The following is a 17,139-nucleotide window of genomic DNA, read 5'->3' on the forward strand; positions in this document are numbered from 1 at the left end:
GTGAGCTGAATTTTCCCTCCTAAGCAGATGTGTGATTTCTATAGGATCATCCATTACATCTATTCTAGGAGCATGGTAAACAAATCCGGCAGTTTTTCTCACATCTCACTCAGGATGATTATCTTCTTCTAGCTCGGATTATAGTGGGGGAAAGATCATATTGGGGATTTACTATTCTGAGATGAAGGACTTGTTCTTAACAAGTCCAAATCAAACCCCAATTCCCTATCCTCAGCTGGCCACCTACCTCCTCAGGCACATAACATTGCTCCATTTGAGCCTGGGGAACTCAAGACCAAGGTCCTGGTTTTGGCCTCACTCAGCTTCACAAGATGAGGATCTCTGTTCCCTTTACACCATCAAGAAGGTATCTCAAAAGATAAGGGAAAGCAACCTGCTGCTAGTACACTCAGACCCGGATGAAGCTGTGAATCCACTGCCGCTCCATCTCATGCCCCTGGTCCATCTTTTTTGGAGAGATCCCTCAGGGAAATGTTTCAGGCTTGAGCTTCACGCGTTTGAGGACCAGAGTATACTCCACTGCCAGAGACTATGGGGAAATCTCTGATCGAAAGTTTGATGGCATTTCTAAGATTCTGGATCTTCACCAACAAGCTACGGTGGTTTTTGGAAAAAGAAGTTACAGAGAGATTTAATTCAGTGGGACAAGGAACTTCAAGAGCTTAAAGGATTGGTTACTTCTCTCTGCCACCATTTCCCTACCCCTAGCACTAGCTTCAGCTATGAGGATCTCCTCTTCCATCCACCCTCTCCTCCTAATGCCTGAGAAGTGTACCTCCTTCCTCTCCCTTACCCACTTCTAATTTCCACTTCTCCCTTCTGTCCCATCTACCTCTGTCCCAGTGCCTACCACTCTTGCTCTTATCACAGTATCTCAACCTGTTCCTTCTTTCATTTTCCATCCTTTTCTCCACTTTCTCACCTCCTCCTCTTCCTATTCCCCTGACCTTCCCTCTGTTCATACCTCTTCCTTCACCTGATGCTGACAAAAAGGGGGAGAGAAGAAAACTGATGATGTTTCGTAGCTGCTTTATGGTCGTATGATATTTCTTATGACTTTATGTTTTTAGTTGTCTTTGTTTTCTGTCACTTTTGTGTACCTGGATAGTGGTTTTATCGATAATATTTTCCTAATATTTATTTTCTTTTTCACTTATTATGAGGTTATGAAACTGGTTGATGTTCTCTTTGATAGTTGATTTAAACTTATGTTTTGTCATCATCAAAAAGGGGGAGAATGTTAGGATTATCGTTTTGATGATACAAAGTTAGATTAATGAGTTAAGTATGTTGATCGATCATCTGATCGATCAAACGTTTATCGCCAAGGTTACAGATAATGTTCAGGTGTAAATCAGTTTTATAGTAGGTATTTTGATCGAAGAACTATCCGATAAGTGGTTAATCGATAAAATGATCGATTATCTCTAACATGGAAATCACACAAGGTTACCGCTAATTATCGATCACCTGATCGATAACATCAGATAAACAATCGAGTTATCTGAAGTGCATTTATCGATCACATGATCAATAAATCAGTTATCAATAACGAATTCGATAAGAGGTAACACTCTACCCGTTCTGTATATTAATTCTGTTATCCATCATATTTTCGATCATTTATTTATCGAAAACATAATCAAACATTATGCTCTAACTCTCTGGATGCAGGAAGCCATCATAACTGCTGAATCGATACATTATCGATCAGAAAGTTATCGATCACATGATCGATAATCAATGTTTTTATCTGCTCATATTAGTTTTTCTGCAACCAAATTATCGATAACATTATCGATAATTAACTGTCTGCATAATATCTTTTCACATAACTTGATCGATAAAGAGTCTAAGGATTGCTATCTTCGCATTAACTTATGTTGAACCATTTTTTCGATCACCTAATCGATCATTGACTTTCCAATAATATGATCGATCATCCAATTTCCTGAAACTCATGCTTTCACAAAACGTGATCGATAATCAGTTTCTTTACCTTACAGGATTAAAATTCTTTTCTCACCTTATCGATCACTTGTTCGAATATTCATTGATCGATCACCTGTTCGATCACTTCAGATAGTCTGTGTCTTTCGCTGAATATATTTATACTCATGGTTTATCGATAACCTTATCCATCAGCCTTTTATTGATAAGTTGTTCGATCATCAATGACTGAAGTTTCATTTCTGTAACATTTGAATTATCGATAATCTGTTCGATCAACAAGTGCTCGATCACTTGTTCGATCATGGAACGATTTCCGTTTACTATGATAATTCTTAAAATCAATGATCCAACACTTGATCGATAATCATGTTGAAGTAATTCAAAAGCTTTCCCTCAGTTTATCGATAACCTGATCGATCAACAAGTAATCGATCACCACTTCGATTAAGCATGTCCAGGATCTCTTTCTGATCTTTTTACAGATAAATTATTTCATCTAGAATCATTGTATAATCGATTCATTTTTCTTCTTAGTTCATGACCAAAGCATACACCGCAAAGCTTTTACTTGTTTAGAGTTTAAAATATGCAGATCACTAAGAAAGACTGCAACGGCTCTTCAACGGGATTACGTAAAACTGCAACCTACAGTGTCAGAAGCTCAGACTCATTAATGGCGGAACCGTTGAAACCGGCGAAACACGCAAACGGAGTCACAACGGCTAGAAGCTCTTCCGTCTAACGGCTACTTAACGATCTCAACTATAAAGGCGCGAAGAAGCATTAATGAAGGGATTGAATAGCGGAACTACCACCTGTGATTATTAAGCCTAGCATTCAATACTCTGTTTTCCTCAATACTACTGAGCGTCAGTGTTCATCATTAAATTCATTCTGTAAGAGAGTCGATAACTACTCTTCATTAATTACTATTGAGTAATACTCAAGAGTGTGGACTCTTGAGAGGACTTGTATCCTTACAGGAGTAAGGGGGAGTGATTGAGCGATTCAATTACTGTACCGAGGCACCAAGAGCCCTGTCGATCTTGGAAGATGGTGAAATACTCAGAAGTGTTCTGAGGACTGGACGTAGGTTAAGTGGTTAAGACCGAACCAGTATAAATCTTGTGTCTTCCCTCTGCGGTGAAATCTCTCCTGACTCTGACTCTCTGTTTTCAATACTGTCTCGTTTTAATTTTAAAATTTTTGTAACTCACCCAATTCACCCCCCTCTTGGGTGAGATTGATTCTAACATGAATGACCGTCATCCCTACCACCTATTTCAGGTGTTTAGATTAACACTAGTAAAACTAACTTTTATTTGAACTAATTTTTGCAAACGTGAGTTAGAGTAAAAGTCAGTGATTTATATTTCAATTAACGTTTATAAAAAGTAAGTTTGAAAATTTAAAACTTGCTTGGATAATTAATGAAAAAAGTACATTTAGATATAAAATGATAGAACAGGATATAAATTATATTTAAGAATACATATTTATATTATATGTATATAATGTGATAATTTTAAGACAAATATTAAAATTAATTATGAGAATGAATTAAAAAGAGTCCATGTAATATTGGAAAGTTTGTAAAATATACTTTTCATATTGTAATTAAAAAGTTGATATTAATAATTTTTTTATTGGTCAAACATAAAAATTCTAATTCTAATCAGTGAATTTTTTAAAATTTTTTAGGGCACAAAAATAATAGTGACTAAAAACAAAATAAAAATAGTAATAGGGATTTTCTCCATTATTCATGAGACGATGAGTGTGAAGGAGAAGATTTGCATGTGAAAATTTTTAAAGCTAGATGTAGCGCTAGCGTGGAGAAAAGCAACAAAAGTAGCATTGGCTTTATCATGTGATATGGGAGAGATGAGCTTTTTCATTACAGCTTTGTCAAATCTTCATTTCACAAATTCTCAGGCACGTTTACAGAACTTTAAACGTTGATCCAAACAGGTGCTTCATCACCATCTTCATTGCAATCCCTTTCCCCGTAATATTTCGGCCTCAAAAGCCGTAGTTCTGCAGATTTCGCTTGGCATTCATCGTTTGTGAGTAGAATCAAAACTAAAATGGACCCAATCATGCCATCATTGGGGCAAATCCTAGAGTTTTCGAACTCTAACAAATTTGGTAGTGTTTCGTCATCAATAATTGACAAGTCATTGTGATTAGAGGTAACAGCACAGAAATTTTTTTTCATATATAGATTTTGATAATAGCCGTATAACTTCTTTTCCTATTCAAAGGATTTTTTTATACTGTTTGATCTACCCTTCTCGTTAAGTGTATTCAATAATTATCTTTGAAAATGTTCGAACCACTTCTTTAAACATGTTCAAACCATCTCAAAATTAAATTCAGTCAATAATTGACATCAATAGGTCACATTGATGCTTATTTCACTAGCAATCACAATTGTAGCAAAACGACGACCTTGTCTTTTAGGAGGAAAATGTTAAATGGTGACTATGTGTATTTAAGAATATAGGCGGCTCCAATGTAAGACTAGGATTGTGAAGTTAATATAATACTGCTGCTGAGAATGAGATTCCATCCACTTAATAATTGAGTCGGTGGCAAACTCAAAAAAAAAAAAAAAATTGTAGCCTATTGTAATTCGCGAGTGCAGTGGCCTATCCACGAGTCCAATGAAGCTCCTAGAATTGAATCTATACAGTTAGAACATTTAATTTTAAAATTTTTTCTTATAAATATATTTTTATCCTATTATTTTAATGAAAAATTTAATAGTATCATATATTAAAATGTATAAATAATATTTTTCTCACTTATAATAAGTTCATACATTTAGTATTGATTTTTTTTTAAAGTAAACTCTTGTGAGTTTACAATAATGATGATGGGATGAGGCAAGTGGAGATTACAATCGTGAAGATAAAGAACTTAAGGACAATGGAAATTATGATAATCCTACATTTGATTATTTTTGCTGAATTTAAAAATATTTTTGGATTTATTAGTGACTTCATATATGAAATTAATAAAAATATTTCGTTTACTATGATAAATTATGAATGTTGATCGATTTGATTTCACTATATTGAATTTGAATATATTTAAACAAAAGTATGGTCAATTTTTATATTTTAATTATTTAATCATATATTTTAATAGCTACTTATTAATAAAAATAAACTCCTATGAATTTATGGTCCGAATTCACGATTTGAAGTCACGTCTTTTACTAGCGAGTTTGACAAGTTCATGTGCAAGTCTACTTTATTACAGGATCCATTTTCTTAATTCTGTGATCTAAAACAAATAAAAAACACCAAGATTTGGAGTGCTAATTAAATAATTTTTCTGGTTAATAATTGGGAATTAAAATTGAGGCATCATGTGATGTTACGTCGGGACTTGGGACATTCCAAGTTGTCACCCAACTCGTATTAATTCTGCAAGCTATATTTAATTAGTCTTATTTCGTCCTCTTCCCTTTCCATAATACTCCCTCTGTTCCTTATTATAAAAGACATTTGATACTTATAGCATGTTTCTATATATAAAGACACTTAAAAGTTGTCTCTATTTTTTGTGTTGATTTCCTATTTTAACCATATTTATTTTCTCCAACTCATCTCCCTATTCTCTTTAATAATTTAATTATTCTCTCATGCTCTCTCTCTTTATTAATGAGGGCATTTTTGGAAAAAAAAATTATACTTTTTACACATTGATTGTTCTTAACTAATTTTAACTGTTTTTTTTTATCAACGTAATTCGATTATTCGTCTCTTATAATAAGGAACGGAGGGAGTAATTTTTTAAAGAAATGACTACATTAATATTTACTAGGATACAGCTGCTTCCACATGTACAATTAGTCCACCAACAAGTTTGACTTTCTTTTTTAAATAAAGGAGCGTCGGGATAATGTCATTCTATTTTTATTTATAAATCACTTGTAAGAAAAAAAAATATTCCTAAATATAAGTCACTTATAGAAAAAAAATATGTTCCTAAATATAAGTCATTTGTGGGGTAATTAATGAGATTTTTCTAATTTTATCCTTATTGTCTTAATAAATGTATAGGGAGATAAAGCAAATAAGTGAAAGAAAATATAAAATATAACATTAATACTCTTTCTTTAATAAGAGTACATGTAAAAAAATTTCAATTTGATGTATTTCTTAGTTTGTAGGTTTGATGTACAAGTGACTTATAAATAGGAGTAGAGTAATATATTTCTTAGGGACAATAAATATGTAAAAAAAAAATGTATTATAAAGAGTAGTAATTTAGATAGAAAAGCTTTAAAAAGAGAGAATTGTCAATATACGCCGTGATAGTTGTCAATATATATAGGCCGTGATAGTTATGAGTATTGCTACTTCACTTGTTAATGACTGTTGTATCATACAGGTTTGTACTAAAGATGGCAAACATTTAGAAAGCATCTATTTTATTTTTTTACAAGACTTATAAAGAGTAGAGACAATGGATAACAGATACTGTGATACTATGTAGATAAAAAGTTGGTTAAAGACAATAAACATGTAAAAGATATGTATTATAATATTTTCCAAATATACACTTATTTATGTAGAGGATGACTAAGAGAGAATGGGTAAAAAATAGATAAGAGAAAATAAATAAAAAAGAGAGATGAAAGAGACATGTAATTAATTAAAAATAAAAACAAAATAAGTGAATTAAATTTTCAGCCAAGTTACAAAGTGTAATTTATAAAAGGTGTTGGCCTATTTCAAACTTATATTTAAGATGGTATGGAGTACTAATTAACTTCTATAGAATATATGATTCTATGATTAAAAGATACACGCACAATGTCATAAAATAAGCTAGGTTAGGCTTTAAGTTTGGCGGCTACTCTCACCCTCTTTCTTCTTTCATTTCTGTAATAATGTTGTTAGCCCAATAAATTACCATATATATAATTAATTCAAAGATCTAAATACTTTTTAAACAAATAATATTAACATTAAGTGGGATTCGGCTGCTTCCTCATGTATAATTAGTGCCAACAAGAACAAGTTTGACTTGGTTTTCTTTAATAACAGAGCATATCATAGAGATAATATATTTCTTGGGACATCTTTTTAATGAATATTGTGACATCGAGACAATGATACGAAAGAAAACAAATATAAACAGAACAAGCAAAAATAACATCTAAAGTCCTTTATTTAGACGACACACGATCATAAAACCTAGAATTCTAAGTCATATAATTTTGTCGGAATAAATGCCAATTTTTAGAAAATATTTTATTGATTTTGGCCAAAAAAAGAATATATTATATTGATTTATTGCACCCTTACATGAAGGATACATTATTCTTGTATAATAATAAAATATATTCAACTGATAATTCTTGTATAATAAAGGAGACGCCTGAGAGAGATATGGATTCCATGGGATGGAAACAAGCAAACATAGCTATAAACAAATGTCAATACAAAATATGTAACTAACAAATAAAATTCTAAGAAATGCTTGAAATATTTAACTTAATTTTCTATTCGAATTATTTATCTTTACTTTTTGGGGTTTAATGATACTTGAAAAAAATATTATATATATAATATATTTATATAATAGGAAAATTGCAATCCTGTCCCACCTAAGAAAATTAAATACAAAAATGTCACTTGAAATCACCAAATTATTCTAAAGTCTTAAGGGACCTCATTGTCAAAGATTTTATTTATTTGATTACCAAATTATTCTTATCTTTTTTTTAAGTATATATTGAAAACTAAAAGTACAGGTTTTAACAACCTAAGGTATTAACAACACATTTTCTTAACGCATCATAAAAATATAATACATGAGTTGTCAATAGCTGCCGCGATAGCTATTAATCATTAGACCTTAACTTATTAACGACTGTTCTTTCAGTTGTCAATATATACTTAAAAAAAAGATAATTCGGTAATTAAACAAATAAAATTTTTTGCAATAAATTCTCTTGAGACTTCAGAATAATTTGATGATTTCAAAAGATTTTTTGTATTTAATTCTCTTGGACGGGATCTTATTACAATTTTCCATTATATATAAAGTAACTCATCTGGGATAACATGCAGAAGTATGTGCCTACAGTTTAGTTCTTTCAACGCATTATTATTTTTAATTTATTCTTCATAATTTTTTTATTACAATCTTTGTATAGGATTAATATATTAGATATATGATAATTATTGTTAGATCTGCTTGACTCAACTCACATTAAGTATTTATTTAAGTCTTGATTTTAATTAAGAGGTTACAAGTTTGACCTTTTTTGTGTATACTATTTGCGACCCTTAATATAAAAATTAGTTTAACATTTAATTATAAGACCTCAATTTACTTTGTTTATTATATTTATTCATTGTTTTTAAAGTAATTCTTGTAGTAATTGTATATATTAAATATTCTATCAAATGATATTTCTAGGTAATATGCATGATTAGTAATTATATTCTATAAAAGATAACACCTATTTATTATAAATAACTAACTTAACAAATTTTTTTAATCTTTTCAAATTAGTCAATTAACTCTTATATTAAGAACAGAAACTAGTATATATGATGGGGTGTGTGAATTTTTTTTTTTTTTAACGAAATGTGAGTATCTTTATTTATTTATTTATTTTAGCCGGGAAACGTGGGTAATTGAACTTTTGACATTTGCATGTACCAATATCTCATCCTATTACTACTCTTATTTGGTAAGCTGGGCACAGATAACAAAAACTATACTTTGAAATTTCAATTATATATTGGTGACCTCTCTCTTAAATATAATATAAAGTTATCGTTAAAAATTAATGACAACTAATATCAAACACAAACTACGATATATCGGTGTACATATAGATCTCCAATATACTTTTGCAAAATTTCTGGGGCTTCTCTCCTTATTCTAGTTCCGCCATAGCTTCCCTTTCCCCTTCATCTTTCATTCTTCTTTGCTTCAGCAAAGTAAGAAAAACAGCATGCAGCCACCACTACTGCAACAAAAGCATCTGTTGTTCTTCTTATTGAACATCATAACCTGGTCATGGTTGACTCTGGGCGGCGTCGTTTCGGACCCTCAGGCCAATCTAGTGCGACTATGGTGTGACCAAGACGGCGACGGCGACGGATCCATCTATTGGACAAACAACGACGGGTCCATCTTGAAGGGGATCCTAGACGAAACGCTTCAAGACCTGAGAGCTCAGATCCAAAACCAAAACCAACACTTCACTACAGCTCAGGCAGTGAAGGCTAACATCCCCATTTATGGTCTTTTTCAGTGCAGAAACTACCTCTCCATCGCCGACTGCCTCGCTTGTTTCGATGTCGCCGCCGTCAACATCCGCAACTGCTCCACCACGGCATATGGTGCCCGTCTCGTCTACGAAGGCTGCTTCCTCAGGTACAATTAGCTACCCACCAACTTCAAATTTGACTTTTTTTTTTTTTAATCTTGGATAATAGAGCATCATGGAGACAAGATAATAAGGCCATGCGTTATTCTTGTCTAATAAGCAAAAAAAAATTAAATTCAAATGTTCTTCTTGGAGAAACAAGTTCATGTCAATTTAATCTTCTTCAGCAGCCATAGGTACACACAAAAGAGGCTGCATTATATCTCGTTTCGGGACCATCCAATACCAAAATGACACTAGACACATGCTTGGTCAGTTTCATATTTGATTAATGATTAGGTACGAGAGCAGCAAACATTTTGATCTGGCCAGCGAAGTCGAGTGGAGCGACATAAGATGTGGGAATCAGACAATAATAGATTCCTCTGCGCTTGCTTCAACTGTACAACAAGTGTTGAGGAATCTAGACGTAGCAACCCCAAGAATGAGTGGATTTTATGCAGCCACTAAGACGCCTGTTCCTAATAGTAATGGTTTGAATGTTTATGCGATTGCTCAATGTGTTCAGACCCTCTCACAGAGTGGGTGCCAGAATTGCATGAAATCTGTATCAGAAAAATTTCAGACTTGTCTTACAAACTCAAATGCTGAGAGTTACGATACTGGCTGTTTCATGAGATACTCCACAACTTCTTTCTTTCCTGGTAATCAAACCACTGATATCAACCACTTCTTGAAACAAGGTAAAACATTATATAGCACATCAAAAAACACAATGACTTCATTTTGTTGAGTAATTCTAAATCTTTTGTTACACACACGTCTTATGTAATTAAGGGCTTGATTACACAATTTTCCTGTCCTGCAGCTGGTTCAAGCAATAAGGGAGCCATCATTGGTATTGTTATTGGAAGTCTAGTGCTGGTTTTGATCTTCCTTATGACATTATTTGCCTGGATTAGACCACGAAGAAGCCAAAAGAGAGTTCCCAAAGGTAAAACAACTTGAAAGTTCTTCAATGATTTAGTGCTTCGGTTTTCACAGAAAAGTTATGGACTTATCATCTCTATGAAAGTAAAGGATTTTTTAAATTTATGATGAGACATTGGCTAATGTTGTCCTTAACAGGAGATGTAACTGGAATAAGTAAGTTGAAAGCCCCAGTTAACTACAATTATAGGGATTTGAAGTCTGCAACAAAAAATTTCAGCATTGAAAATAAACTTGGGGAAGGTGGATTTGGAGCAGTATATAAGGTATTTACACATTTTGGTTTTCATCAGTATTTTGACATAGATCATGATCCAAAACGTACTAGGATGTTTCTTCTAATTGAGTTTTCCATAGTCATGTAAAAATTTTTTTTTTTTAAAGGACAAAGGTAGAACCTCTAATTTAAAACCTTCAAGATTGAAATTCTAGATCATTATGTATAGGGAACTTTGGAGAATGGAAAAGTAGTTGCAGTGAAGAAATTAACTTTACGACAATCAAAGAGGATGGAGGAAGAATTTGAGAGTGAAGTAAAGCTCATTAGCAATGTTCATCATCGGAATCTTGTTCGACTTCTTGGATGTTGCTGTAAAGGCGATGAGAGAATTTTGGTCTATGAATACATGGAAAAGACCAGTCTTGACAAATTCATATTTGGTATCTCGTATATATCAACCAAAAAACCTTTTATATATTGTTCTTTAAGCTTTTCTTATTTTATGTTTTAATAACACTGTGACATGGGATAATTTGGTCTATGAATACATGGAAAAAACCAGTCTTGACAAATTCATATTTGGTATCTCATATATATCAACCAAAAAACCTTTTATATATTGTTCTTTAAGCTTTTCCTATTTTATGTTTTAATAACACTGTGACATGGGATAATTTGGTCTATGAATACATGGAAAGATCAGTGTTGACAAATTCTTATTTGGTATCTCATATATATCAACCAAAAAACCTTTTATATATTGTTCTTTAAGCTTTTCTTATTTAATGTTTTAATAACACTGTGACATGGGATAATTTGGTCTATGAATACATGGAAAAGACCAGTGTTGACAAATTCATATTTGGTATCTCATATATATCAACCAAAAAAGCCTTTTATATATTGTCCTTTAGGCTTTTCTTATTACTGTGACATGGGATAATTTCAATTTAACAATGAATCATTGACTCCTCTAATAAAAATTGATTCATATCTCATAATTTTACTGAAGAACTCAATAAATATATTGTCTATTTTCTATTGAAATATTTTGTGAATCGCTTTGAAGTTTTAGCCTTTTTTATTCTTTCCCAGGAAAAAAGAAAGGTTCACTTAATTGGAACCATCGATGGGATATAATTTTAGGAACAGCAAGGGGTTTAACTTATCTACATGAAGAATTTCATGTTTGCATCATACATAGAGATATAAAGACTAACAACATCCTATTAGATGATGATTTGCAACCTAAAATTGCTGATTTTGGTTTAGCAAAGCTCTTACCCGAAGACAAATCTCATCTTAGCACAAGATTTGCAGGAACATTGTGAGTTGAAATAACTTCTTCTTCTTCTTCTTTTTTTTTTTGGCTGTAATTTTCGTAATTTTCACAGATTCTTTGAAGCATTATGCAACGTATGCATAAGCAAGTCGAACACTCATATTACACCGATAGATAGTTTTTAATTAACTTTTCCTCAATACAAGCAATAATTCATGAAGAAAGAATTCATGTTGATGTGGGATTTGATGCAATACTTTGTAGCTGTCAGTTTAAGATTTTGATGGTTCTTACTTTCTTACACATTTTGTTTATTCCAAATATTGTGTGTTTTTTGATCCATTGTGATGATCCATGATGTAAAAAATATTATCTATTTTTTTCAGAGGATATGCAGCACCAGAATATGCAATTCATGGACAATTATCAGAGAAGGTTGATATTTATAGCTACGGTGTTGTGGTGCTAGAAATTATTAGTGGTCAAAGAAACAGTGAATTAAAGCTCGATGGTGATGAGGAAGGCGAATTTCTCCTTCAGAAAGTAAGATGACTATTTAAAATCACATTTTTTGTAAAGAAAACTTATATGAAAGATAGTATTTCTCTGGTCCAAAATATAAGATTAACTTTAAAATGTAATTTGCACTACAAAATGAATTTTATATTTAGAACTCGAATAGTTGTATAATAGTTTTTGATAAAGTTCATGGCCTATATAATAATTTTTATCCCAACTCATCTTAACTCTTTAGAAGAGCCGTTCCTTTTTTATTAGCACACTTGGTAATATACTCCTTTGGTCCGTAATAGAAGACTCAATTCTTAAATTAATTCTGATTCAAATATAAAACCTATTTTTCATATTTATTAATTTTTCCTAAATTATCCCAATGGATACTCCCTTAATTATAATCAAGTAACTGAGGGAGGGAGGATATTAAGAAAGATGATTATAGTGTTTTAGGAAAAACATATCAGTTTTCTTATAATTAACTAACTTACCTAACTTCCTTAATCTAATCAAATTAGTTAAATAAGCCTTATATTAAGGACCGGAAGAGTATATTTAAAAAAAAATTACTATGAGTTTTCCCTTCTCTTTAATTTTCTACACTTCTTGATCCTTTTCATTGTTATCTCACTTGGCAGGCTTGGAACTTATATAGGAAAGGCATACATTTAAAGTTGATTGATGATACCTTAGACCCCAATGATTATGATGCAGAGGAAGTGAAGAAAATCATAAAGATTGCCTTACTTTGCACACAAGCATCTGCGGAATTAAGGCCAAAAATGTCTGAAGTAGTTGTTTTGCTCCAACAAGAATGTTTATCAGAGGATATAAGACCCACTATGCCTATTTTGATTGAAATTAAGTAGAGGTACACGGAAGCCACCTTTAACTCTTTCGTTTTATATCATTAATTAGCAAGATAATTGTACCTCGTAGGAAGGTGTTACAGGCGAGATCAAGTTTTGAACCCAAAAATGAGGGAGGGGAAAAAAAAAAGAAAACTCATAACATCATGCTTGGTGGATGATTCGAATTGATACATTAATTTCTTTCCCCTTTTTACGCTTATCTGTTCATGGTTTAGCTTAATCTGCAAGGGTACGGTTTGCAAGTAGTATAAAGGTATCATTTCATCAAGGACAACTAAAGCCAGACAAGTTAAAAATCATAATTGTGCATGTTTGGAATAGTAGTAGAAAAAGTAACTTATCTTTTGGCTAAGGCAGTGGGAGGAAAAAAGTAACTTATAGGTGAGATAAGTTAATTTGCAAATTTAAGAGCTGTTTGTCACAGCTTTTATCTAATCTAACTCATGGGTCAAAAGTTGCTTTTTTAAACATAAAACTTATGACTAATACAAAAGTAGCTTTTTGGAATTAAAAAGCATTTTTGTCCCTATGTTTATGTTGTTCTTAGATTTCTCTCTCTATATATTCTTTGTCCTTCTTAATCAATTTTTAGTTATTTATTTTTAATATTCTTTTAAGTGAAAATAATTTTTAATAGTTTTTATAATATTCTTAATTTTTAATATTATTTTTCATTTTATATTAACATAAATTAGGCAGAGTACATCATCTAATTAATTATGTAATATTATTTGGTTAAAAAATTTCCACATTACTATGATTTCTAATTTAAATATATTTTATTCATTAAATATAACTTTTTGTCATTATAATACTTTGACATTATTATATTTTTAATTATTTTTTTACTATTTAATAAAAATCATACTTATTTTGGTCATTCTACAAACTAAACATATTCAATTATAATCCAAACAACTTTTTTACTTTACAAACTAACTTTTTTACTTTACAAACTAATTTTTACAAAAGTCAGTCCAAACATAAATTACATTACTCAAGCTAACTTTTACCCAATTTGACTTTTCTAAAATTCAAATTGAAAATAAATTATTTTTTCTACCACTAATTCAAACACCCTAAAGCTAGACAAGTTAAAAATCATAATTGTGCCAGTTTGGAATAGCAATAAAAAAAAGTAGCTTCTCTTCAATTTGATTTTTTTTAAAAAAAAGTTAAATTAGGTAAAAGTTAGATTAGATAATGTGATTTATATTTGGATTGACTTTTGAAAAAGTTAGATTGAGTAAAAATAAAAGTTTTTTTTATTATGATTGAGCAAAGTAAGTTTAGTTTATAAAATTACTAAAATGAGTATGACATTTATTAGATAATGTAAAATGAAAAAAAAAAGATACCAATTTACATAATACAATAATTTTAAACTATTTTAAATTGGAAGAAGTTACATTTAATGAAATAAATATATTTAGATTAAAAAATTTACAGGACATATTTTTTTAATACAAAAATAATTTGAATTTAGATTAAATTAAAATAAAAATTTCCTCATATATCAGAGAATTAAATGCTAAAAGGGAAAAAAAATATCTCTACGAAACTCCAAACAAAGAGCTACTGAAACATGTCAACGTGTATTCACTACCTCTTTTCTTTAATTAGTTTTTATTTATAACTTTCCAGGCCCCAAATTTTTTTGCCTTTTCTTCATCTCCCTCCATGCTACCCAACCTACAACGATGACTTTACTCTCGATGGTCCCACGGCGGCCACGAGTTGGAGATGACCTGCACGACTAGGCGACAGCAAGGACAAGTCGGACGAGAAGGGAAAAGGAGTAGATGAAGAAGCGAGGATATCGAGCCAAGAAGAGTAAGCGGAGAATGGAGGAAAAGAGTGAGAAAAAATTTTGAACTCAAGATCCCTAAGTATACACAACCTTTTTGTTACCCAAAGCAACCATCTCATCTTTGTCAAAAATCTATAACAACTAATGAAAATCTTAAATGACCATCTCATCATCCTTTATATATATATATATATATATATATATAATTTCAAGGCCATAGAACATCTATCAACCTGCTATGCCACTTAACTGCGAGCTTGTCCTTTCAGCCACTCTATAATAAATAATTAAAATATTAATTAACTTATAATATTTTTCAGAGCCATTAGAATTAATTTCAAAAGCAGCCTGAATCTTCCCATGTTAAGAATTGTATTCAAATATGTTTTGTTATATCTGGTTTATTTTTGGTGGATTAGAGCCTAAACCCAATACAAGTTAGGCTACTATATGAATGACGAAATATATGGGTCCGGAGAGGAAGTATTACCTTATTTAAAATTTAAATCCTAACAACTAGCCATATGCAAGACATGGGAGCATTTGAAGAGTCTTTTTTTTTTGTTGATTTAATTGAGAGAGTCAATTTTGAAAAGACTGGTGAATAACTCTCATACAACTTCTCTTTTAGTTAGCTTCTCATCTCTTTCATCTGGTGACATTTGTTTTGTAACTTGTAGGGTATTTCATGTGCACTACTAGAAAAAAATACATATAACGATGCAAAACAACAGCAGTTAAGAAGAAAAACACTGCGAAAAAAAAGGTGGTGGCATTTTTGTAAATAAGTGTTGTGACTCTTCACTTTTCATAGGGGTTTTATTGATAACCACCATGGAAAGTTTTGAATTATGCCGTGATAGGGTTCAGTTTTTCACATTGTCATAGTTTCCCCTTAGCGCATTATGGTCCCCCTCTATTCCACCACCACTGAACTGCCATTACTGGCCATTCCCCCCTCTTTCTCATCGTTTAAAGTCCCCCATTTCACTTGTGATTGTTTGCCACCATCTTCGCTGCCCATCTTCTCGCATTTGAATTGTCTCCACTAAGTGAGTATCCTCCTCTTTCATTCTTTTCATTTTTTCTTGGTTTCTTGGATGTTTTAACTATAAAAATCTATTGTATTTCAAATAGGTTGATTGGTTTTACATTTTGGATGTCTTGCATTGTTTATTTTGCATTTTTTATGTGCTTGAGGTATTGATTGGTGCCATTTCGTGTTAGAAAACCTCAATTCCTTCCTCTATACGACATTAGAAACATGTGTAAATATTTAAAGTTGATTAGTTTTGAAGTTTTTTATTTTTTTAATAATTTTTTATATTTATTTCGAAATTTTGGTATTTTTTTATAATAAACTTGAGAATTTACTAATAAATAATTTGTTCAGTGTTTTGTGAACTTTTTTTTCACTATGAACTTTGATTGATAATAAATTCTTGTTTAAAATTTCATGTTAAATGGATATTTTTTGTGCTCCCATCCAAGGAACAAAAACCAAACCGGACACTAAATCGGTTGAAGTAGTAGTTCAAGGGTCAGTTGGTCGGACTGGGGTCAACTCAGGGTCCAACCAGTCATATTAAAATAATATAATTTAATTAAAAATAGCAAAATAAAATGACATTAACACTCACTAATAACAAAATATAAGAAAATATGATAATAATTTGATTGTAACAATAACAAAGTATAACAACATTGAAAATGTATATCTTTATGGTTCATCATTAATTAAAATTAATAATCATTGATACCAAAATTATCATTAAAATTCATTTAAATTTATATGGGCTAATATATTAGGAGCTGTATGAGAAAAATACGATTAATAACAACATAATCACTCAAATCGGTTTATTACCTGTTCACACAAGTTTTTTTTGGTTTTCACTGGTTCACACCAGTTTGACCAGTTCTTTGTCAGTTCAACTCCTTCTCAGTTTAGTATCCAAACCGAATTAGTCCATTGATTGGTTCACTGATTTACCGGTTGAACCGGCCGGTCTGAACCGGTTTTTTGTTCACTAGTTCTCGATTTGGATTTAAAAGTTTCAGCTTTAAGAATATTTATTCATTAAATTGGTTTGAAATTGAATTGTTACTTTT

The 17,139-nt window shown here is 31.3% G+C and overlaps 1 protein-coding gene across 1 annotated transcript; it reads left to right on the forward strand.

The window, feature by feature from the left end:
* The first annotated feature begins 8,962 nt into the window (after positions 1-8,962).
* LOC114738627 (cysteine-rich receptor-like protein kinase 2) lies at positions 8,963-13,214 on the forward strand. The gene is made up of 8 exons (XM_028926696.1): positions 8,963-9,387; positions 9,680-10,083; positions 10,209-10,334; positions 10,469-10,596; positions 10,777-10,990; positions 11,646-11,877; positions 12,219-12,375; positions 12,984-13,214. Exons 1-8 carry the CDS (start codon positions 8,963-8,965, stop codon positions 13,212-13,214), a joined length of 1,917 nt encoding a protein of 638 aa, XP_028782529.1.
* Positions 13,215-17,139: the final 3,925 nt, after the last annotated feature.

The sequence above is a fragment of the Neltuma alba genome, unplaced genomic scaffold (assembly GCF_004799145.2).
Source record: "Neltuma alba isolate B1F8T4 unplaced genomic scaffold, ASM479914v2 tig00013641_pilon, whole genome shotgun sequence".
In the NCBI taxonomy this organism is placed as follows: domain Eukaryota; kingdom Viridiplantae; phylum Streptophyta; class Magnoliopsida; order Fabales; family Fabaceae; genus Neltuma; species Neltuma alba.